Raw genomic sequence first — 25,349 nt, 5'->3', positions numbered from 1 at the left:
AAAGGGCCAGAGCTTCGTGCATCAGTTTCTCTCCACCGAGCAAGCAATCCCCAATGGCTCTCTTCTTTCTTTTTCTTCCCTCCAAATGGGCAAACAACAGGTCAAATCGAGTAGCCAGCACAACTCTTCTTTGTTCTACTCTCCACCAAGACCATAGCAGCAAGCCAGCAACATGTTGCTCTTCCTTCTTCCTGCCTGCAAGCACCAGGAGATGATCCGCCTAGGTAGCTTTCTTTCTCTCTGGTAACAGCGCCAGCCAAAAACACACTAAATGCATCTAAAAAATCCCCAAGCTTCAACATCACCATCATGACCTCACACCTCTATCCATCGATTTTTTCCATCTTAAACCAAAGCACGCCATCTCCTCCACTCATCCTCATACCCGAATCACAAATCTAGCAATTGCTCCTCCCAATCTGTCTTCCTCTGAGCAATTGAAGCCATGGCCAACACCTCTACTCTATTCCGCTCAAGGGATCAGTACCACCAAAAGACACAGGCCTGCTTCAGCCCGGCCTCATCCGCCAATCCGCATCATTGTCAATCGTCATCCCGGTCGTGGCCTGAACATGCCTCTAGGTGTGAGCCTTGCTGGTTGTACCTCAAGTGATTGCGTAACAGCAGTTGTACGGAGCAGAGCTGGAGCACAAACTGGAGCAGGAGCCGTGTGCCTGCGGCTGCAGTGTTAGTTCTTAACTCAAAATAGAAACCTACCAATCAAGGGCAGTACCTGCACTGCCGTCACCTTCGTCCCCAAGCCGCTTCCTGTACGCATAAATGCATGCGATTTAGGGAGGAATGGTGCTCGGTTGGACACACAACAATCATCTTCTAGGTCACCATAGGCTGGATCTAGTGGAGGAGGGCTTGATTTGATGCGAGGAAGGGAAGATCTAGTGGTGTCGTCGCTTGCTCGCCCCTCTCTCAGTCTTCACGGAGCAACGAGGCATGGTAGTGGCATGACAGGGCAAGGGTGATATGCGATGGCCGGAGGGCAGGGCACCAGAGTCACCCGAAGAGGGGTGAGGCGAGGCAACAGCATCGACGCAAGTGGGCCGAGGCGGTGGTAGGCGATGGCGTCAGGAGTAGGTAAAGACAACAGGAGTATGGCTTCAATTTTTTTCTTCGTGGATTGAGGGGTGGAGGCGTGTGGAAGAGAGGGTGGGGGCCTACATGTCAGCACAAATGTTCGCAAGGTGAATAAAGCATCAAGCGTCGGTCGTGGTAGACAGATCTGTTCCACACTTTTTAGGAGTAGAGATTGGGTTTCAATTCTCGAGATCCAAACGGCAAAACGCCAAGTGAAGTTAGAATTTCGAGATCCAAATGTTCAATCGGACGAGTTATGTTTGATTGCAAAAGTGTTACAGTCTAGCGTATTGCATACTACGATGTATGATCTACTATCCTGCTCCCAAATTCTGGTTTTATTCTATTCCTATATTTTATCTTAAACTTGATGTACTAATAACAAATCAATTGATCTATAATTACAACAAATACTAGATTAAATTATTTCAATGATATCATTAACTAACTACTCAGGAACATATGCTCTCAAATTCTCAGCTTTTATTACAAGAGAATCATTTTTACAAGCGAAGCAACCATTGAAAAGAATGGCTCTCAAGGCTCAAAATGGATGTGCATACATACAGTCTCCAACAAAGCATCTGTATAAAAAATCCATTAAGTATGAGATATAACCCAAATCTAAGTCACCTAAACATGAAATGGGTTTTGGATTTTGGATAAAAGTTGTTGGAGACAATTTTAGGACGGTTATTATTGGAGTCTTAGGCCTTGTTTAGATCCAAAAACTTTTTGAATTTTGACACTGTAGCACTTTCGTTTTTATTTGACAAACATTATCCAATCATAAAATAACTAGGCTTAAAAGATTCATATCATGATTTACAAATAAATTATACAATTAGTTATTTTTTATCTATATTTAATATTCCATGCACGTGCCGCAAAATTCGATGTGATGAGAAATTTTGTAAAGTTTTGGGTTTTGAGGTGCATCTAAACAAAGCCTTTGTCAAAGTTATCAGTTAGGGTTTAAGGCATAAACAATATAAAAAAAATCATGCAATCACATTGATGAGTTTATCATAATTGCTATGCAGACATCAATTCATCACCAAACTATTTTATTAGCCTTATATAATATAAATTAGTTAATCACCATTTTATAATCGAATCCCTTCTGTTTCTTTCATCATGGCATGATAAGCTGGCTCTATCCGCTGGAGAGCTGAGATTCTGTTCCCGAGCTGGAGCTGTGACTTGTCCTGGTAATGTGATGAAACGGAGTATATACGCATGTACAATCATTTAACCCAGTTTTATGGAAATAAAAAGAAAATTCTAACAGATTGCAAACGTATTGCAAAGTTAGTACTAGGAAGATCGAAATCCAATAGAGCGCGGCAGGTAGATGCGATCAGAGCCTGTCGGGATGTATGAGGAGTCATCACTTTGTGACATCAGGGGATTGACAGACTTTCATACATGCATCATCACCTCGCATCGGCAATCAAGAAACAAATATCCAAGAAGAGCAGTTGGAAGCACCAGGAAGACTAAGTAACTATAGATCTGAGAGAACGGAAAAACAAGTGGCTCAGAACTTCTTAGAGGATTTGTGGAACCAACACCGGCGTCCAGCGGACGCCTCCGGCACACGAATTTCTTTCCTCATCGCCAACAAATGCTCAAAACGATACAGTAATCGCCAAACAGAAAAAAGCGAACAAATGCTCAAAACGATAGATAGTAACCAGCAAACAAAAGCAGCGAAGAAAAAAAGGAGAGAAACAGAGGCAAAAGAACCGTCGGTGGCAGCAGGTTAGCGACGGCGGGGTGGCGATGGGTAAAATTTCCCTGCGCCCTGTGTTTTATAGACCAGAACGGTGGACACCAAACCCTAATTGTCATGGGCTTGATGGCCGAGGCCCAGGAGGAGCGCAGCGGTCGACCTGGCCCATGGGCCTCGTCTGGTCGAGGAGTGTCGTCGTGGCGACGGCGAGAGTACAAATTCGTCTCTCACTTCTTGCCAATTGGAGGAAAGGAGGTTCTCATAAAATCTGTTGCGCAAGCAATTCTTACTTAGGCCTTGTTTGTATGTAGTCAGATTCACATCAATCCATATGTGTTGGGGTGGATTGGAGTGGAACTTGAACTAAATTCCACCTCAATCCACTCCAACACATGTGGATTGAGGTGAATCCGACAACATCCAAACAAGGCCTTAGGTTTGTTTTAGATTACCAAGAGGACTGTGCAACACATAAAGGGCCTGTTTGGGAGCTGTTGTGAGCTTTTTTTTTTGCCGAACATTTATTTGTAAAACAGCTTTATTAGTGAAGCTGTTTTTCTTCTCCTCTCACAAAGACATGAGTTGGGATGAAGCTGAAAAAAGTAATTTATTGCAGCTCTCTCTCCAATTTATCTCTCTCATCTATGCATAAAGTAATTGGTGGCAAACACTTTTTCCAAAATAGCTCAGTTTCACATATAAAGTTGCTCATAAAACTATTTTCTAAAAAAATAGCTTCATTAATGAAGTTAAGTTGTGCCAAACAAGCCTAAATTCTTTGATACGGAAGTTCGTGGGGAAGTGAGAAAGGCAAACAAAAATCATGTTGGGTAGCTTGGGAGAAATTAACGCGACCAAAGTACATGGGCGGCTTAGGTTTTAGAGACATAAATTTTTAATCTTGCATTGCTTGCAAGACAAGCATGGCGTATGCTGATCAGAACAGAATCTTTATGTTTTAAAGTCCTCAAATCAATTTACTTCCCTTCTAGTGATCTTCTCAATGCTCATATCGCCAATAAACCGTCGAAGACCTGGAGAGCTATACGTGATGGGATAGAGGTATTAAATCGAGGAATGATCAAACGCATTGGTGATGGTAAAAGCATAAAAAAATGTAAATGGATTCCAAGAACTAGACTGTTGAAGCCCTTTTACTCAAAAAAAAACATATCCTCCTGCGTTAAAGCATCTCCAAGAGATTAGCTAAAAACACTAGCCAAATTTACTGATTTAGCTACTCTCTATAATAGATTTGACAAAAAATATTAGAGTAGACACTACTAAAAAAACCTTAATTGTGACCTTTTCAAAACCCCCCGGGAGGCGGGCATAATTTTAAATCGCTTCGGTTAATGCCTCATATTAACCGAGGCGGTTGTTTTTTATTAACCGAGGTGGTTATGAACAACCGCCTCCTAAAATGGATTTACCAAGGCAGGTATCTTAAAACGTCCGTCTCAGTTAATAGCGATTTACCGAGGCAGTTGTTCTAATGTGAACGCCTCGGTTAATATATTAACCGAGGCGGGCATATTATAAGGCCCGCCTCGGATAATATTGGCCCATCTCGGAGCCCAACAACCCCCATCGCCCCAATATTTTGCTCCACATATATATTGGCCACTTCCTCCGCCACTTAAGGTTTCCTCGGTCGCTTCTCCTCCTCGCGCACTCTGCTCATCACGCTGTCGCTGCTGCCCCATCGCCCTAACACCGCCAAGCGCAAGCCCCCCTCTCGTGCCCGCACCGGCGCCCGAGACCCCGCGCAGGCGTCGCGGCTCAACGAGCTCATCCCCGCCGCTGCGTGCTGGCCCCGACCTGAACGCGAAGCCAGAGCCGGAGGCACCCTCGACGCCGGCCAGCTCCTCTCTCCCTCACGTTCCCTCTCTCCCTCAGCGCCATCCCCTCCCTCTCAACCATGGTGGCACCCCTATCTCCCCCATGCGAAGGCACGAGGCCGGGTGGCGCTACTCGTGCGGTGCCGCGGGGCTGGGCACGACCGCGCAGGGCCGAGCGTCGCGACGTGCGCGGCGGCCTGAGGCTAAGCAGCGCCACTCCCTCTCCCACAGGCGAGCAGCACCCGTGCCTCCTCCTCTCGTCTTCTCCCACCACGTCGTAGATCTGGTGGGGAGATGCTCTCCGGCGGCGGATCCTGCGGGCGGGAGGGTGGATCTTTGTGGATGTTGTGGGGGAGAGGATGGATCTGACGGGAAGAAGTCATGGGGAGAGGATGGATCTCGGCTCCGGCGAGGCGGATCCGGCACAGGAGCGGCGGGTCCGGCGAGGCTCGATCCAGGCCCGGTTATGCGGGCTTTTTTCTTTTTATTTTTTTTAATTTTCATTAATCATGGTGGGCAAGTGCCTCGGTAAATCGTTCATTTACCGTGACCTTAATGTCGAGGCGGTTACAAAAACCGCCTCGGTTAATGCTTTTCGCCCGCCTCGATTAATCTTTTATGTAGTAGTGAGAATAGACTCTATAAAAGATGGCTAGTGAGGTAGGCTATCTAAAAATAGAGAGCGAATAAGATGGGATGAAAAGATACTAAATTTGAGAATGGGATGGAGAGATACTAAATTTGAGAAGTCGTTTACAGAGTCTGTTGGAAACGTTTTACCTTCAACAATAGCTAAATTTACCTCTAGAAAATGATTTAGCTAATCTCTTGGAGATGCTCTTAGATTCTAAATTGATTAATCATACTTCCATGACATAGAAAAAAGAGGTAGTGGAACACTTTTTTAATCATCTAGACAATGAAGCTATCCTCCAGATTCCATCGAGTATGAGCCTACAAAAAGGACTGTTGGGCATGGCATTATGAACGAAATGGTCTATTTTCTGTATGACCTGCCTATAGAATGATGATGGAAGCAAAGAAAAGTAAAGAGGATTACTTTGAAGGCAGGGCCACCTGCTCTGATTATGGAAAAAAGCAGAAAGAATGGAAACAACTGTGGAATATAAAAATCCTGTCAAAGATCAAAATCTTCTACTGGCGTCTTGCTTTAAATTCAATACCCATTGCAAGTGTGCTGAAAAACAAGAACATTGTTGATACACCTCGGTGTAAAGTCTGTGGCACCGACGAGGACACAAGGGAGTATGGGACCATGCACTGCTACACTCTACAGTATCTAGATTGGGCTCAGCTAGATGAGGACATAACAGAGCTAATTGCTAATCTACATATTTCTGACCCAAAGAATTGGATTTTTTTTATGTGTAGCAATGTCCCAAAAAATGATAGGATACGCATTCTTATTACCTGTTGGGCTATTTGGCAGGCAAGAAGAAAAACAATATATGATGGTATATTTCAAAGTCCATCATCCGTAATGGTAATGATCATGTCATGGTCGGGCGCACGTACGTGACACGGCATCGCGCCCGTGATGTGCGTCGCGCCCTGGAGCGCACAACTGCTAGGCAAGAAGGCGCGCAAGGGGATAGCACCGTGGGTGGCTAAGATGGAAACTAGGATATTCTGTTATTTAGTTCCTTAGATCGAGGAGATTGTTACTCCTTTTAGTTAGGCCTCTGGCCATATAAGAGCATTGATTAGCTAAAAACATTTTCCAAATCTCCTAATTTAGCTATTCTGTAAAATAGAACACCTCAAAAAAATTAGACTAAACCAACAGCCTTTGTAAAAAATTTCCATCTTGCTATTTAAATATGCCACGTCATGGGACCTAGTCATCTTTGGCACCTGGTTGTGGCGCGCCGGCTTGAGCATGGCGTCGAGCACCTTGTGTGTGTCCACCTGCAGCGGCTGCAAGTCGAGGGTTCACGTAAGCATTCCTTGGGCCATGCGAGCGATAGAGAGGACGAGCTGCTCGAGCTCTACCTTAATGATGAGCAGCTGCGAGCAATGGAGAAGACGAGCTGCTTGAGCTCAACCTTAATGGCGAGCAGCAGCGAGCGATGGAGAATATGAGTTGCTTGAGCTCGACCCTAGTGGCGAGCAGTGGCTGCTTCAGGGCATCAGCACATCTCGGCGTTGCTGCACATGGAAATGCTTGAGCACCATGACGAGCGCATTCAATACTAACACCCCCACTCCATGCTGCCGCTGCCGCTGCCGTGAAGTAGCTTGTCAAGGGCGACAAAGAAGCAAAGCTCAAGGGTATCGGACTGCAGCTGGCCGGTGCAAGGCGCCAGCTCCACCATGCTAGCTAGGTCTGGCACTGGCAGCGGCTACGCGAGCGCATGCCGGTGCAGCAGCCGACCAACATAAACGAGAGTGCATGTCGTGCGGGGGATGAGGCGCCGTGCGGGAAAAGGTCGGATAGCCAGCCACTCTCGTCGTCTAAATCTAGCGACCGAATTTTCAGGAATAGCCAGCGACTAAATTTAGAGAGGGGTTTACACAATCTGTTGGAGTCAATTTTTTGTCAATAGTAACTATATTTGGCTTTACAAAACGTTTTAACCAATCTCTTGGAGATGCTCTAAGTTGTAATCAGGGACCCAAAGGGGATCAATCAAGAATTAGCCATCTAATCTCTCCCTCTATCTCCTAAGCCGGGGTCATAACCCAGTTGACGAAGACGGCGACGGCGTGGGGGCATAACCCAGCCGATGACGACGGATCACGACTACGAGTTACGTAGTCGGGGTCCTGCTACCCTAGGCAATACCGCCCTTGACATATCAATAGACTAATTGATGATCTGAAGACTATTGAGAGTTTTCAAATGAATGGGAAATGTAAGCAACAACTAAATTTAAAGGCTAGACACTGGATACCACCCGAAAATGGGCAATGCAAAATAAATATAGATGTTGCTGTTTCTCTGGGTACTAATAAAGGCACTATTGGAGTCATTTTGTCGAGATGATCACGGATGTTTCATCTCCACTACTACATAATCCATCAGTTGTGAACTTAACTAAATGTATCCCATAACTTACTACTACAGTCATAAGCTACACTAAGTGCACCCAGAAAATTGCACCCAGAAAGATTTATTTTTTGAAATTAAGAGACAAGATTAACTCTAATATCTTATTCCTCTAACTCAATCACATCCAACGCACTCACCTCATTCATCCCTATGACCGCCCCCGCCTCCCTCTCACGCACGACCGAGTCTCTTCCCAAGGCCGTATAATTACGACGCACTCCGTAAGGGAAGACAGCAGGACACAAAAGCCACGCCAAGGGGACGCCGCCACGACGGAGCCACGCCGGGGCGCAACACGGGCGCCGCCAAAACTCCGCACCCGGCGGTGTCCATGTCGGGGCGCCACCAGGGATCCACGCCGGGCCGCCACCAGGGCAATGGGCACCGGGCTCCGAGCAACGGGGACTGCTGCGAGGACGTAGCGGCCGCACTCTCCCTCGACCTGCTGTCGGCTGCCACATCCGCTAGCGTCTCTGCCAAGCGCACCTTCCCAGATCCCGCCCAGCACCTACAAGGTTCTGTCCGTCATCGGTGTCATCAGTATCACAGCGCGGATGTTGAACTCCCGGTGGCCATGGCAGCGGCAGGGACCTCCCGTCCCCTTTTTTAGGCAACGAGAAGCAACATCATAATTTACGAACAGCTAGACCTTGTCTGAGTCCGGGTTAGTTTCTTGGATCTAGGTACTTGTAGCTTCAAGAAATATTTATCTTTTAGTTTACAAATACAGATCCAAACCTCAAATATGGTGGTATGCCAATGGAGCCCTTAACAAGCCTGCTGGTACCAGGGGAAGCATTCGTCTCACTTCATAGGGTATGCATGCAATTGAACTTCAAAGAGCAGTGCCACGTTAAACATTTTATCATTTATTAAGTTCTACCTTAATTTACCGCTAAAAACAATCAATGCAATTACAAGAAAACAGCATGGTTACAGACCAGAAAGCGTGGCAATTAACAGGCATACTTGCCTTATGATACAGGTTCTAGGCACCCGTAACATGGCACCTGAAGAATAGTTACAGTAACAGCATTCCCCAACGGAATTCAGCAAATGTGGGACAGACAGTAGGCAGCAATTCCTCGATTCTTATGCCGGATAGAGCCAAGCCATCTCTTGAACCACAGTACTCAAATTTCTTTACCACAAGACGGCAAAAACACATGCTTCCATTATGTCTCAGTGAAACACATCAGTCAAACCCTGAGTTCCTAAGGTTCAGAACTCTTTTGATCTTTCTTCGTTTGAGAGGAAGGCAACATGGACCTCAGCTGAGTGTTCTCCATGTTTGACAAGAGCTGTGTGACAGTCTTAATTTGAGAGGCACTGCACAATTTTTTAATATACAAAAGCAGAGTTTATTAGAGGTGATATTGAAGAAAATAAACTTCAAACTAGTTTGTTGGAAATCTGGACATGCATGCAGTTTAGAAGAACCATTATGCGTCTTACAGAACTACAAGCCAGGATTACAATTTACTGATGGATGTGTCCTAGACCAAATGTGTTCTAGTGGGAAATGGTCATCCCAATGTAAGCCAGAAGCTCACTAATTAATCTTCTTGTTCAGAAATAAATTGACGAGTCTGTCATCCATCATCTTTTTTTATTAAAAATAAAAAAAGACTGGTTAAAAACTGAGACATAACGATCATATGCCACAAAATTGACATAAGTGATCCTTTTCTGGCAGGCAAAGAGGGAGAAAATAAACTTCAGCCTAGTTGGTTGGAATCTGGACAGAAAAAATGCAGCTAAAAAAGCTCCATGACTAAGTTTTAGAGAAAAGCGTAGAACTTCTAGTGAGAAGATAATGAATAAATATGCATATAGGGGAAGCTAACCTTTGCAAACTCCTGTCCATATAAGCATCCAAGGATGAAATTACTTGAGGTAGCTGGTGCAGCACCTAGAACAGGACACAGATATTAATGGCTACTTTACAACTAGTTTTAGCATCCAATGCTACACTTATTTCTTACATGCTCTGTGTTCTTTGCAAAGGATGCCTTTTCCAACAGGTTCTTGGGTAGTTTTGCCAAGTGAACCTGAAAACAAGTACATCACTGCTGATTATCTTGGTTAACAAACTGATTGCTTGTAGTTGTAACAATAATATAACATCATGACGTCCCAACATGTCAGTTGTGGGCGCAGTTTCATAAACTTATTAATTGAAGGAAAGTATGGCAGTCAATTGAATCTTAATTGATTTCTATGGGAAAAAATTAGAAAGAATCACAAGGGGATTGAGGGATACAGAAGTGGGTAGCGCTGAAAATACAAAACTGAAGATAAACGACCATAAGCTTAGTAGCACTTATCCTCTTATTAATAAAAAAACAGGTGAATGGCCCGATCATGAAAAAGCTTAGTAGCACTCCTTAAATAAGTGAAATTTTTTTTGAAGGTCAACGGGGGGGGGGGGGCGTTCCCCACCTGAATTTTTTTTATATATAGTAGCCCAAAACGGGCGGATAAAGTTACACATTTGTTTACAACGGCACACGCCCAAGCACAGGGGTGAAAAGTGCCAGCAACCAAAGGAGAGAGAAAAGAAGAAGAGCAAGAACGACAACCGCACTACCACAATCACCAAGACACATGAACTCATTGACGATGCCTCCAGGGAGGTGAACGACGTCGCAACGTAGTCATCGTCAGCCAAGCATGAAGAGGAGCTCCACATGGGCATTGGCAGGGCTTTCGCCCAAGTCATGTGCCAGAGGTGTTGAGCGGGTCGAAACGAGGAGACTGCAGCCAAAGCTGAGGTTCTTCAGTGACGCCTTTAGGAAGGAGATCTCGTCACTGGCCTAGATAAACAAGTGAAATTGGCAGTAATTGTAGCCTGAAGTAGAGGATCCATCTAAAACCATAACACCATGCTGCATCTACATGGACACTTCAGTGCAGCATTGTGGAAGTCGCTAGATAACAATCAAAGCCCGCTGCTTAATCAATGGCAATCGAAATGCCAACAATTTCTAGGTTACTTTTATTGAGCACGCAGGAGAGCTGCATATTTTAGAGTAAGAAAAAAAAGGAGGGGGGGGGGGGGGGGGGGGAGGAGGAGGAGAACCGTTACAACGTACACGCAGGCAGCCAAACTCCAAAAGAATAATTTCTAGGTTATGTAGTATAGGATGATGATAATAACATTCATGAATTGGACAATCATTTCACCTCCAAGCCAAAAGTAAATCCACCACCTCATTGTCTGTAAAGAGTAAAGAGAGACACCATGAACGAACTACCGCATAATTTTAGTCAATTTCGCAAAAAATGTCAAAGCGTTGATTCTTGTGATCAGCAAAAGGCTGTAAAATCATGCATACAATCGGAACACTCGAGAACCAACCAAGACGAGATGGGGACAGAAAGCGGGAGACCTGCGCGGGGGAGGACTGCTCCATGAGCTGGAGAAGGTTGGAGGTGGACCGCACTGCCTGTGCTATCTGCTCCGCCACCGCCGCCTTAGCCCCTCCACCGCCACCGCCGCCGGCCGTCGCAGCCATCCCCGCCACGTCGACTTGGGAGGAGCTCGCCCTACTCCCAGTCGCCCAGTACGGAATTGAAAAATGTCTAAATAACCAAAGGCCCAGCCCACCACATAGCAACCGCGGTTAATAATGGGCCGAATAATCTCCAAGCGTCAAGGGGGGACCCGTTCGAATTTCTGTTACAATTTACAAGGTCTTGGATGCAAAATTCCCTGACCCTTCTAGAACGACCGGCCCCAGCCGAGGAGCCGACCGGCCGGCGAAGCAGGAGGGAGGCGATGGCGGCAGTTCGGGGGCAGAAGGCTCTGGTGGCTCTGCCGCAGCTGGTGAAGTCCCTGCGGAGTGATCCCGTCTCCGGCAGCGCACGGCTCAGGCACCTTCCGTCTCTCAGGTATTCGCTGGATCCCTGCTGGACCGAGGAAATGCGACTCGTTGCTGTTCTGCTTTTCTGGTGCTTATGGGTACATTTTATCTGATTTGTTTGGGATGCGGATATGGGCAGGAGGACCTTCTCGTTGTACGACCAGATCAACCTCATCGACAGCGTCCCCGAAGACGAGCTCCGATTCCAGTCGTACGCAATCTCTCTTTGCTCCTTTCGCATCATTATTTCCATTTTTTGTTTAATTAATGCCAAGAGTTTTTAAGGGGGATGCTGTGCTCCCTATTTCCTGATTTTTGGATATGGTTATGTATCATACTATCATATGCAATGTGTGTAATTCTTCTTTGTAGTCAAGGTTTGGAATTGATGGATTCTGGATATGCAATCATGCGTGTAATAGAAATTTACAAAATTCTCGGAGTTATTAATTGTTTGTAGTCGGAGACCATTGTGTTTTGTGTTGGGAATTCTTCTTGTTGTTCGCAAATAAATTGCATACCTTGACTTGCAGCATTGTTTTTTTTTAAAAAAAAAAAACTGGTAAAGAATTGAGGAATGGGGTTCAACTGCCCTTTTCATTTTTTGTTACCATCAAGGTAACACCATGATGGTTCAGCTTTGAGGGTCATGAATATATGAGCAGTTGTAAATTACTGGCATTGACAAAAGTGAACCAATACCTCTCTGGCTGAACATAGAGGAAGAGAACACGTATGGGCAAATATTTTTGCTTTTGTTGTCTCTCCCTTTTTTGCTATGCAAAATTTTCTTACTTTGGTGTTATATTCTCTTCTATTCACATTTATTTATGAAATGTATCCATGACATGTTAGAATAGGTAGGATATATTACCTGATGATCTTCTATTAGCATAAATAGCTGTGAGCCTGTGATGGAGTCTGTTTTAAAACTAGCATTGATTTGGGGCATGATGGTCATCTGACCTTTTCCACTTTATCCCAAAGCCAATGCCGTGGTCCTTTTGTTTGCAGGGACATGATTTAGAACAAATTGTTTTGTACATCCGTCGATAACTATTTTTTAAAAATAATTAACTGACCCATTTCTTTTTTGAAACAAATGGCAGGAGCTCTGCCTTCCAATTAAGAAGAATAGAATTGGCCTAGTTTATAAGGGAAACCAGGCCTGAAAACCTTACATATGCATGGATTAACCCATAGAAAAAAAAAACACATAACCATAACACAAGTATTCAGCTGACTAACCCGTGGCAAACCCACTTACACAGGGAGACACTCGATGATGTTTTGTTTTACCTTTTGTTCTGGTCATGCTGATCTTGGAGTTCCCTAACATTTCCTTGCCTCTTTTTCTGCTATGGTGATGATTCAATCTTTTCTGTTCCTGCATAGTTTATTTTGTGTGATAAGCCGGTAAGTCATTGTTATCTCTGAAATGTGTTTGTCTTAGGCTTACAAATGTGGTTATTGGTTGTTTGCCTTGATTGGTATTGAGAAAACTAGATAAACATGCGAATGATGAGAAAAACAATACAAATACCATCTACCGAGTTTGAGTATATGATTGGTTGGCCCATGTTATTGCTTCTTTTAAAAGCAAGGAGTGGTCCTTTTCTGTGTTTTAGTGGGTTTGGTACCACATAACTCAGAGCTTTAATTGATTCTGGACACCCTTATTGTGATCATGTGATGTTCTGTGTGTGAAGGTTGGCATAGAATGTTAACTAGGCAATATTGGCATGACATGTAGAACTATGTACTGTATTTCTTATTCTTCATTTGCTTCCCTAATTTTGGTGCTCTTTCTATGAGATCAACCTGTCAGCATCATTGCTATGCAACTTGCAAGAGCAACACAAACGGAAAAAGTCTATTCAATGTACATGCTTGACTTTCTCCACTTGGAGGGCTTAGAGTTCTCCGTTATGATTTAGGTGTTGTAATTCAGTGATTTTCTATTGAAAATGGAAAGTCAAAATATGTACAAGTGAAAAAGAAAAGGCAAACCCCCTGTGGGAATGCTACAGCAACACAACAGACCCAAGGGGAAGAAAGGATATAGGTATCCAGTTTCACAACGAGACAAAAAGGTGCCAATCCATCGAAAAACATGTGCATGTAGATCTGTTTTTAATCCTATCCTACTGTACTATAATTTTCTCCTTCAAATTATCTTGTCCTGTTTTCATAAGAGTGCATCTAATGATAGAAAATTCAAACTATTGTGCTGCTTCAATATTCACCACCTAGCAATCAAGAAAGCCTCCATTAATAAACTGAAGTAAAACTTTCCCTAGGGAAATTGAGATAACCATTGCATCGAACTGTATTAGTGTAAATTAGACATTGGAAGGTCTCTGGCTATTCCTCTGAAAATACATTTTCCAATATAGGCATGCATGAGTTGTGTATAGGACAGCATGTTCTGAATTTCTCGTAATGCTTGATCTGCTCTGCAAATTTTAGTTCTCTTTTCTTGGTATTGATTGTCAGTCTCACAGATATGCAACTAGTTGAAGTAAAACACAAATGGGAAAGCCTATTGTCCAGAAGGTACCTTTTTTTAAAAAACAAAGAAGGTATTTGAATGTCGCCATATGCCCATGTCTTGGAGGCTTGGAGTTCTATGTAATGTTTTGGTGTTGTGTGTTTTTTTCTATATATTTATCAAAGAAGAGCCAGTAAGCTGTATCATTTAGTTCTGTAGCTCAGTTTTAACTGGAGCATTGGATCAGGTGTCTCAAGTGTGTTTTGCTGTTTGTAGGTATGATGATACTGGATTCAAAATTAACAATGTAAAATATGAAGGCAGCTTATTGATTGTAGAGAACAAGATAATGACATGGGCACCCAAAACATTCTCAGAGATAACTGCTGAAAGGTAGGACTCACACTTGAAGTTAAGAGTTTGGTGCAACTGTTGTATACTCCATTGTATATGATAATATGAATATTGATGCCTTGATACTTCAATGCTCTTGTAGTATGCAATTAGAGTTTGGTGCCGTATCTCTGTTACTTTTTGTTTGCCACTGTATTGATGGTAATATTCCTGTATATTAGATTTTTCTGACACTTCTCCTTGCTTAAATAATGCAGCTTATCAATCTTCAAAGTTGTGCACCCTATCCCAGGTAATTTTGTCTTGGCGAATGCTCTGCTACCTTCAGGCATATTGTTGTGCTAATGTCACAATCCAATGCTTTGTATGCGCCTTATTCCTTGGTTTTTATGTGGAGCTGGTGCTGCTCTATTAGAAAGCCACAAGTCATGCATGGTTTTTTATTGTGAGAGATTTTGTGTTTATGTTTATTAATTCAACAGACAATCCTTAGTTGTGGCTGATGTGCAAATATTTCATCATGGTAGGGCTCAATGTAGTGCTTTAAATCTTGTTTTCTAATCTTTTCTGTATATTTCATGGTCCTCATTGGTAGAAATATTAAAACTGATTTTTTGATATACCATTCTTCTCCAGAGATCTTGATTCTTGGTTGTGGAAGACACATCCAGCTGGTCAGCCCTGAACTGCGAAAGTTCATTCGGTCAACTGGAATGAAACTAGAAGCTGTTGATTCAGTATGCATTTTGATGGCCTAATCCCTCCCTTTGCACTATTTCATCGAATTTTCCTGTTTCAAAAACAAAGCTTAAGAATTTCAATAGGAAGGAAACTTGCGCTGTTCCTCTCTGCTTATAATACAATGCTTCCATGGTTTTCAGAGGAATGCGGCTTCAACATATAATATCCTGAACGAGGAGGGCAGGCCGGTGGCAGCTGCAGTTCTTCCCTTTGGAGTCACATGCTAATGTTTTTATTATCACCTTTTATACCAGTTGGGCAGGCGTTTTCTCTTTCGAATCGATGATAGCCAACTGAGCTGAATTGTCAGTATCCGTCTCAACCATCGACAATGCTGTTTTGGTGTCTAGGAAGGAAAGGCCACCTAGGTTTTGTAGCATATTGTCCTCTTTGTAATCGCGGGCTAACAGAAGATTCACGCAGTGTACACTACACCGAAATAAGAGTGAGTGGTGGTTCCTGTCATTGTACTTTGTTTCGTTCGCGCTGTTCTTGGAAGTCCTGTATCATGTGGTCATGCCCAAACTAAAGTTGTCTGTGTCTTCCTGCTTTTCTATCTAGCAAGCACAGCTGGAGTGTGGAGGCCGTTGCATATGCGCATCGGCCTGGCGAGGACCACACGTACCCGGCTGTGTTTACCCTCTGTTTGGTCGTCCAAATTAGGCCTTGTTTAGTTTCCAAAAAATTTTGCAAAATTTTTCAGATTCTCCGTCACATCGAATCTTTAGACGCATGTATGAAGTATTAAATATAGATGAAAATAAAAACTAATTGCACAGTTTGGTCGAAATTGATGAGACGAATCTTTTAACCCTAGTTAATCTATGATTGGACAATACTTGTCAAATATAAACGAAAGTGTCACTATTTATATTTTGCAAAAAAATTTGGAAGTAAACACAAGCCCATTTCATGGCCCATACGACGAAGATTCTCCCGGCAGCATGAGGCAGACATCTCTTTTAGCTTTATTAGAGCATCTTCAAGAGCTTGGTTAAAATTAGTAGTCAAATTCTAATGTTTAGTAATTTTGTAAAATAGAAAACTTTTTAAAAAAGAATAGGTCCACAACAGCCTTGCTATCAGATAGCTAGTGTCAGTGGTTGGCTATATATGACCAACGAAAATCAAGGAATAATAAACTTTCTATTTTACAAAATTAAATAGCACATCTGTTGGAGCCTATTTTTCTGCTATACAAGTTCTAAAAAGCCTTCATAATAAAAATAGCAAAGCTGTTGGAGTTGCTCTTATGGCGTGACCGGCGCGATCCTAAATTCCTAACGGTATAGCACCAGAGACGCACGGTGGTGGCACAGCCACAGGCCTGGGGCGGACCCCGGAGAAGCTGAGGCAGAGAGCATCGCTTTCGCCTCGTCTCCTCGACGCAAACGTCTAAGGCCTTGTTTAGTTCCAAAAAATTTTGCAAAATCGACATTGTCCAATCATAGACTAACTAGACTCAAAAAATTTGTTTCGTCAATTTTGACCAAACTGTACAATTAGTTTTTATTTTCATCTATATTTAATACTTCATGCATGCATCTAAAGATTCGATGTGACGGGAAATCTGAAAAATTTTACAAAATTTTCTGCGAACTAAACAAGTCCTCACAGCAATGCGCCCGCCTCGCCATCTCCGCCCTTGCTGCCGGCTCCACATGTCAGTCAGCGCCCCCAGTCTCCACTTGGCATCGCCAAATTCGCCATCTCGTGGCATATTCCACAGCCCTCTTGAACCCAGAGAAAAAAAAAGACAGAGATACAAGTAAGTACTAATCCGCATCTGATTTTATTCTTGAAAAAACCTGCTAAACGATGTAATCTACTAATCTTATATTTAATATAATCAAATAAAATAAAGGGCGCCACATGTGCTTCTAAGAAAATTACTCCGTAGTATCTGACATGCGGAACCATAAGGTCATCGACAGCCACTGACGTCTGGGCCCAACAGATCAGCGGCGCACCGGTTCGTGCCAGCTAGCAGGGCCTTCCCAAGCTCCGCTTCTCTCGGGCGTTGGAACCGAGGATTGGAGGCATCGTGCAGACCGCGCCCGGGACACCTGGCACGTGGGCCCGCCTCCTCCATCTCCCTCTGCGGCGTATAAAGAACCGGCCCACGGCCACCGCCACGCCCTCGCCGGAATATCATACGAAAACCCTCGCGGCGACCGCTCTCCCACACACGCGCGCCGCAGCCTCCGCAGTCCGCACCTGCCTCCACGACTTGTCGTGCTCGTGCGCTACTCTCCTCGAGTGCGGCGCGGAGCACGGGGGCATCAAATGGCGGCCGCGGCAGAGATCGGTGGTTTCACAGCGGCGAGAGTGGCGGCGGCGGCGGCGCTCAGGCCGGCTGCGCACCCAGCCCCGGCGGCGGCGGCGCCACCGCAGCCCAGGAGGGCTGTGGCGGCGCAGTCGCTGCGGACGACCACCGCCGAGGTGCTGACGGCGGATCTCGCCGGCACGACCAACGGCGCGGTGCACGCTCAGGTCAGTGGCATCCTTTACCACTTCTCTGCCTTCGGGACTCGGCCTTATCCTTGCACGCTTGGTTGCTTGGCAGTATTAGTGTACAGACACTTTCTATTTCTGAGTGCTTGGTGCTTGATTTGGTTTGCATAGGAAATTAGTCTCAGGTTTTGCAAGGCCTTGCATCGGATTAGTCCCATGTTTTGTGTTTGGCGATTGGATCCCAAGCGTTGTAATTCGCTGTTGTTGATCGTAATGTAGTTGTTGCTGCGGGCTCGTTAGTGAAAAGAGGTTGGTCGTCTGATCCCGAGCTCCAGGCTCAGAGATTTGATGATTGTCATTTCAGTGGTGAATAGAGCTACACAAATAGCACTAGATTTATAGATGTTTGCTCATTTCCAGGTCATTTTATATAGATAGCATTTTGCTCCTCTTGGTTGATCTGATTTAGTGCCCGTTCTGGCAAACATGATGTTGAAGTACCTGATGCTATTTCTACCGCCATCTGAAGTTTGTAGCCAATATTTAGCTTATTTTAGACTTTTTATTAGTAGCAACTCACTTTTGAGTATGAACTATGAACGATAGGATAGTTGGCCTTGTTTAGTGGGTGAAAACTTTTGCAAAATGCTACTGTAGCATTTTCGTTTGTATTTGACAATTGTTGTATTTGGCTCAAAAGATTTGTCTCGCAAATTACAGGCGAACTGTGCAATTAGTTATTTTTTTATCTATATTTAATGCTCCATGCATGTGCCGCAAGATTCGAGTGAAATGGTTGAGGAACTAAACAGGGCCTTGATCACTTGAGTGGTTACTTCATGTGGTGACGATTTTATCATTTCTGATGCAGATGAATAGTGAGGCTACTAGTGAAATCACTTCACAGGCAGTTATTTCTAGGAGGAAGACAAAGATAGTCTGCACCATAGGTCCCTCAACCAACACTCGTGAGATGATTTGGAAGCTTGCAGAGACTGGAATGAATGTAGCACGCCTTAATATGTCCCATGGTGACCACCAGTCACACCAGAAGGTTATTGATTTGGTCAAGGAGTACAACACACAGAACACTGATGGCAATGTTATTGCCATCATGCTGGACACTAAGGTATATCTCATCTGAATACATTAAAACAAATGCTATAGCAACTTAAGTTATTCTGACGAATTTGATGGATTCAGGGTCCTGAAGTTAGAAGTGGGGATGTTCCAGAGCCAATCATGCTCAAGGAAGGTCAAGAGTTCAACTTCACGATTAAAAGAGGGGTGAGCACTGAAGACACTGTCAGTGTGAACTATGATGACTTCATAAATGATGTTGAAGCTGGTGACATACTGTTAGTGGATGGTGAGCTAAACTCTTGTCATCCTACTTTGAATGTGCGTAGATTATTTGTTACTTGTGGAAGCAAGTTCTTGTTCATGCTGGGTCACCTGATATGTATTCAAGTTATCCCTACAATCATGTTTTCTTGTGCAATCTAACTTATTTCATTCAATTAAGTATTGATTATGTTGATTTTCTGTAATGGATATTGTCAGATTCTTTTGTTGTCTCCTTCCATAAACTGATTCACTTGTTTGCAATTAAACATTATATATGATATTATGTTTCATACACCGATCCTTCATTGTACTGTTTGTGTGCTACAGGAGGAATGATGTCGCTTGCTGTGAAGTCTAAAACAGCCGATACAGTCAAGTGTGAAGTAGTTGACGGTGGGGAATTGAAATCAAGGCGCCACCTAAATGTCCGTGGAAAGAGTGCTACTTTGCCATCTATCACTGGTTAGTTAATCCTCTGACTGGTCTAGCTGCCATTTAGTTGCATCCAACATGCTAACATGCTTCTGTTCCAACAGAGAAGGATTGGGAAGACATAAAATTTGGTGTCGAAAACGGTGTTGATTTCTATGCAGTTTCCTTTGTGAAGGATGCCAAAGTTATTCATGAATTAAAGGACTACCTTAAAGGTAATGTGCGCTTCATTTATGCAAGTCATGGTTATCTATGCTGGGAAACAGGAACCTGATTGATGTTTTGTGCTCTTTTCATATCCAGGTGCTAATGCGGATATACATGTCATTCCAAAAATTGAAAGTGCAGATTCAATACCAAATCTGCAGTCCATTATTGCTGCTTCAGATGGGGTAAGACCACGCTGGCTGTGCAATCCTTTTGATACCAAAAGATATAAATTCACAGAAAGGGAAACGACTTGTAATGGTACAATGAACAGATACGTTTGGGTAGTTGCCATGCATGATGAACACATGAAAGCTGTGTTAGGAACTTTGTTAGATCCACATGGGTCTCCCTAGGTGCTTCTATAGCCTTGTTTAGTTTCGAATTTTTTTTTGGTTTTGGGTACTGTAGCACTTTCGTTTTTATTTGGCAATTATTGTCCAATCATGGACTAACTAGACTCAAAAGATTCATCTCACGATTTACAAGTAAACCTCGCAATTAGTTTTTGTTTTCGTCTATATTTAGTGCTTCATGCATATGCCGCAAGATTTGATGTGATGCATGCTGGCTTATGTAGCACTGTATGATGCATGCTGGCTTTATATACAGGTCTAGGTTTTATAAACAAAAAGTAAAATAACACCGCCATGTACTTCTTAGTTACAATTCTAGTCTGCTAGACACTGAACTTCTTTAAATCTTCAGGCAATGGTAGCACGTGGAGACCTTGGTGCTGAACTTCCCATTGAGGACGTTCCTTTGCTACAGGTGAGATCACATTGCATGTACAGTTGGTGCACCAAGTCATTTCTTCCTTATCTAGTAAAGAATGCTGTGTAAAAATGCAACCAAGCAGCAGCATAATATTAATTTGACTGTTTTACTTCTCTTTTTTCAGGCAGAGATTGTTCAAACATGTCGAAGCATGGAGAAACCAGTCATTGTCGCTACAAATATGTTGGAAAGCATGATTGACCATCCTACTCCAACTAGGGCAGAGGTTTCTGACATAGCTATTGCAGTCCGGGAAGGTGCTGATGCCATCATGTTATCTGGCGAAACTGCTCATGGAAAGTAAGGATCCACACTTGTTGCTGTTTAAATGCCCTTGTAGTTATATTTTCAATTTTTCATAGTCCCACATGGGTAGTTCATTTCTTTAAACCCTTTTAGAGGACCAAGAATTTTCTGTTATGTGGTGGCTTCAGCGTGTATTGTGACTCAGATGGTTTGTGCGTATTTCTGTGTTTAGGTACCCACTAAAGGCAGTCAAGGTGATGCACACTGTGGCACTCAGAACAGAATCCAGCCTTTATAACCCAACTACTTCCCCTAGTCTTGTTGCATCTGCACAGGTATGGTCAGGTCCTTTTGGATCCCGGTTCCTTCTCCCTCCAAATTTGCCACATGGTCGTTTCATCGTTGTTCAATGTTAACTGCTCAGTCACGGCTAGCTGGCTTCTTTTAGGCAAAAGACACCATCTGCTGCTGTTAGCATTTTGTTTTCGAAATTTATATCCATTTAGGTTTATGTCTTGTTTTTTTATGCTTTAAGATTCTTTTGGCAGGGTCTACAGAATGAGGAGTTTTCCCCAAGCCAGCTAAGTAAAATGTTTGGATCTCATGCAACGATGATGGCAAACACCCTTCGCACACCAATCATTGTATTTACACAGACCGGCTCCATGGCTGTCCTCCTGAGCCACTATCGGCCCTCGTCTACACTATTTGCATTTACAAACGAGTGAGTTCCTTTGTGGTTCCCCTTCATGACAATAACATAATCTTTAATGCGATATTGCAATCATCTATGAAACATGTTGTGCATCGAGGTAGTTCATAGTCTTCATGAATCAAATGATCGAAATAGGCAAAGATGCTCTGGAGTACACTGACATTTAGGGGAACTATTGTTGCAGGGAACGAGTGAAGCAACGGCTGGCACTCTACCAGGGGGTCATCCCTATTCACATGCAGTTCTCTGACGACGCAGAAGAAACTTTCTCCAGAGCAATTAGCAGCTTGCTGGTAAGGCCATGTGCTGTGAAGTTTCATTGCTGATCTTTTGCAGTCAGCTCATCAGATACACATCTCTGTTTTACTTGAATTTTTTGTCCTTTCATTTTTACTTTACTGATTATTCATGGATTGAATGTTGAACAGAAAGCACAATATGTGAAGAAGGGAGACTACGTCACTCTTGTTCAGAGCGGAGTGACTTCCATCTGGAGAGAGGAATCTACTCACCACATCCAAGTGAGGAAAGTTCAGGTCTGATGTGCCGGTGGGAATTGGTCGTCGGAGAAATTTTGATGGCGCCGCTAGAAGTGTTATCATCATCAAATGCGAGTAATTTTAATGTTTTACCAGGAGATTGCCACGTCGAGTTATATGTTGTGTCGAATTCACGTGTAGACTCTGAATCTTTAACTCTGTATTCGTTCATTTTCACTTGTTGTTTCACACTGGAGTTTTACAAGTTCACCTTTACTGCTCTTGCTTTCTTGTGAAACTTCACTTTAGTTTCTTGTTACAAAAGGAGCTAGGACTAACAGGATGGTAAATTTTGTTAGAAGGGGCCTTAACTTCGAGAACTGTTGAGTTAAAACTGTTGTAATTGTTACGTACCTTAGGGATCTGAGAGCATCAACTCTCCTGAGGGATGATGATAAAGTATATATAGGTCTAGAGAGCCTCATGGGCTGGACCATATGGGCCTACTGGCCTATAATATAAGAGTCTTCACAGTTAACACCCCCCTTCAAACTCAAGGTGGAAGCGGAGGATTGGAAGCATTGAGTTTGATCAAGTAAAGCTGATGCTGCTCTCGAGTTTGTGCTTTAGTGAAAAAGTCAGCCAATTGCAACTCAGAAGGCACATACTGGAGAGAAATAGTTTTCTGTGACAATGAGACCGAGTAAAGAAAGCATCCACACCAATATGCTTTGTAAGTTCATGCTTCACAGGATCATTGGCAATTTGTATGGCTCCGGTATTATCATAAAGAAGAGGTGTGGCAACATCACAGGAAACACCAAAATTAGCCAACAACCATCGAAGCCAGACAATCTCTGCTGTAGTAGTAGCAAGGGTTCGAAGTTCAGCCTCGGTACTAGAGCGAGATACAGCTGCTTGTTTCTTGGACTTCCATGCAATAGGAGAAGAACCAAGAAGAATGCAGTATCCTGTGATGGAGCGTCGATCATTGGGGTCACTCGTCCAAGTAGAGTCCGAATAAGCATGAAGCTGAAGTGGACTGTCATGTGCATAGAGTAAACTTTGAGATGATGTCCCCCGTAATACCGCAGGACACGAAGAAGATGTCCAAAATGAACAGAAGTTGGGGCACAAACAAACTGACTCAAAATATGAACTGCATGAGCAATGTCAGGCCTGGTGACAGTGAGATAAACAAGACTGCCCACTATATGTCGATATCGAGAGGGAACCTGAAGAGGTACCCCATCAGTGAGACGAAGCTGCAAGTGAAGATCCATAGGTGTAGCAGCAGTCCTGTCATCAGTGATGCCTGAACGAGCAATAAGGTCTTGAATGTACTTAGACTGAGAAAGTTGATATCCCTTGGTGGATCGCTTGACCTCAATGTCTAAGAAATAACTGAGAGGACCCAAATCCGACATCTGAAATTCAGTACTAAGCTGCTGCTTCACATAAGAGATGTGATCCTCATTGTCACCTGTAATCAGCATATCATCAACATATAGAAGCAGCAAAGTCCGACCACGTGGTGACAAATGAACAAATAAGGTCGGATCATGATCACTAGGTGAGAAACCAGCAGCCCGTATGACAGATACAAAACGCTCATGCCAGGCACGAGGGGCCTGTTTTAGGCCATATAAAGCACGACGAAGATGACAAACATATCCTGGAGGAGCAACCACACCTGGAGGTGGTTGCATATAAACTTCGTCAGTCAAGTCACCATGAAGAAAGGCATTCTTGACATCCATTTGAGATATGGACCAAGAAGACGCAGCCGCCACAGCAAGTAATGTACGAACTGTTGTCATATGAGCAACGGGTGCAAATGTCTCATCATAATCAAGACCTTAAAACCCTAAACCCTAAACCCTAAACCCTAAAACCCTAAACAGGGTGGTGTGATGAAAATAGGAACAAAAGGTATGGAGACGTCATTGCTAGATGGAGGAGGAAGACACAAAAAGGAGGTGGACTCTATGGGAGAATATGAGGGCTTGGTAGATGGATTATAAAAGAAAGGACGGTCCTCAACAAAGGTAACGTCACGAGAGATGCGTATGCGACGGGAAGAAGGGTCATAGCATCGATAACCCTTATGCTCAGGACTATACCCCAAGAAAACACACTCGACAGACTGTGCAGTCAATTTTGTGCGCTCACGAGAGGCAAGCAAGACATAGCATGTGCATCCAAACACACGAAGATGGTCATAGCTTGGAGAAGTACCATAAAGGACTTCACCAGGGCATCGGTCACACAACTTGGATGATGGTTGCCTATTGATGAGATAGACAGCAGTGGAAACAGGTTCACCCCAAAAATGGGAAGGGACAAAAGATGAAATCAAAAGGGTCCGAGCTGTCTCTATGAGATGGCGATGTTTTCGTTCAGCGACGCCATTCTGAGCATGAGCACCTGGACAAGAAAGTTGTGCAAGGGTACCCTCAGATGACAAAAATTGTCGAAAAGCAGCAGACAAATATTCACCCCCAGAGTCTGAGCGAAGAATTTTAATAGGAGTAGAAAACTGTGTGTGAACCATGCGAACAAAAGACTGATAAATGGAACACAACTGTGAACGATGTTTCATGAAATAAATCCATGTATAGCGAGAATAATCATCAATAAAAATGACATAATATTTGTGGCCACCCTTTGTAGCAAAAGGTGCAGGACCCCATACATCCGAATGAATAAGATCAAAGGATCTAGCAGAATGAGAGACACTAGAAGAATACGAAAGCTGTATTTGTTTGCCAAGTTTACAACCCTTGCAATGAAAGCTAGACTCAATGGATGTATGACCTAAACAACCTTTATTTATCATGGAGGACAAACGAGACCCACAAAGATGACCAAGACAATGATGCCACTTGGCGAAGGAAGCGGAGGACGATGCAGCGGATGAGGCATGAGCTGTAGATGCAACAGACGAAGGAAGACGTAGGGTGTCGAGAATGTAAAGGCTGGAAGCACCTTTACGGCGATGGCCAGTTCCAATCACTTTCCCGCTGCGACGGTCCTGAATAAAACAAGATGAGTCATCAAATCCAACAAAGCAATTCTGGTCGGTAACTTGACCAACCGACAGAAGATTCATAGACAAATGAGGTACAAAGGAAACATTTGGTACAGAAAAATAATTATTGCAAAGTGAACCCTGATGAGTAATATGACAAGAAGTACCATCAGCTGTCTGAATAGAAGTGCCATCAGTGACCGGCTTGCAGGCAACCAGCTGGGACTGATCAGATGTCACATGAAAGGAGGCTCCAGAATCAAGCACCCAGGACGAGGGAGTACCAACAGTCGAGGAAGCAGCAACAGAAACAGTACCACTAGCTGAACCTCTAGGAGTGGAAGAAGTACCACGACCACGAGCAGCGCGACGAGCGCGAAAGTCAGCCAGCTTCTCTGGATGCTTAGCAAAACAATTATCTGAACTATGATTAGTCCTTCCACAATGCTTACAAGGTTCTTTTAATGC

The 25,349-nt window shown here is 43.7% G+C and overlaps 3 protein-coding genes across 3 annotated transcripts; 2 read left to right on the top strand and 1 right to left on the bottom strand.

Moving 5' to 3' along the window:
• On the bottom strand, positions 8,570-11,357 carry LOC8055617 (tobamovirus multiplication protein 2B). Its single transcript, XM_002464852.2, has 4 exons — positions 11,134-11,357; positions 9,727-9,792; positions 9,589-9,653; positions 8,570-9,070 (listed from the first exon to the last, which is right to left on the bottom strand). The coding sequence occupies exons 1-4, from the start codon at positions 11,257-11,259 to the stop codon at positions 8,956-8,958; spliced, it is 372 nt and encodes a 123-aa protein (XP_002464897.2). The 5' UTR covers positions 11,260-11,357; the 3' UTR covers positions 8,570-8,955.
• Positions 11,410-15,734, top strand: LOC8055616 (NADH dehydrogenase [ubiquinone] 1 alpha subcomplex assembly factor 3). Its single transcript, XM_002467415.2, has 6 exons — positions 11,410-11,635; positions 11,747-11,818; positions 14,375-14,491; positions 14,710-14,744; positions 15,089-15,189; positions 15,334-15,734. Exons 1-6 carry the CDS (start codon positions 11,445-11,447, stop codon positions 15,418-15,420), a joined length of 603 nt encoding a protein of 200 aa, XP_002467460.1. The 5' UTR covers positions 11,410-11,444; the 3' UTR covers positions 15,421-15,734.
• Positions 17,199-22,126, top strand: LOC8055615 (pyruvate kinase isozyme G, chloroplastic). Its single transcript, XM_002467414.2, has 12 exons — positions 17,199-17,686; positions 18,519-18,776; positions 18,851-19,016; positions 19,322-19,456; positions 19,531-19,641; positions 19,730-19,818; positions 20,342-20,404; positions 20,535-20,710; positions 20,889-20,991; positions 21,205-21,380; positions 21,556-21,664; positions 21,800-22,126. The coding sequence occupies exons 1-12, from the start codon at positions 17,480-17,482 to the stop codon at positions 21,911-21,913; spliced, it is 1,707 nt and encodes a 568-aa protein (XP_002467459.1). The 5' UTR covers positions 17,199-17,479; the 3' UTR covers positions 21,914-22,126.

The sequence above is a fragment of the Sorghum bicolor genome, chromosome 1 (assembly GCF_000003195.3).
Source record: "Sorghum bicolor cultivar BTx623 chromosome 1, Sorghum_bicolor_NCBIv3, whole genome shotgun sequence".
NCBI classification, from domain to species: Eukaryota; Viridiplantae; Streptophyta; class Magnoliopsida; order Poales; family Poaceae; genus Sorghum; species Sorghum bicolor.
The sequence above is the reverse complement of the archived record's forward strand: the minus strand, read 5'-3'. Positions and strand labels throughout refer to the sequence as shown.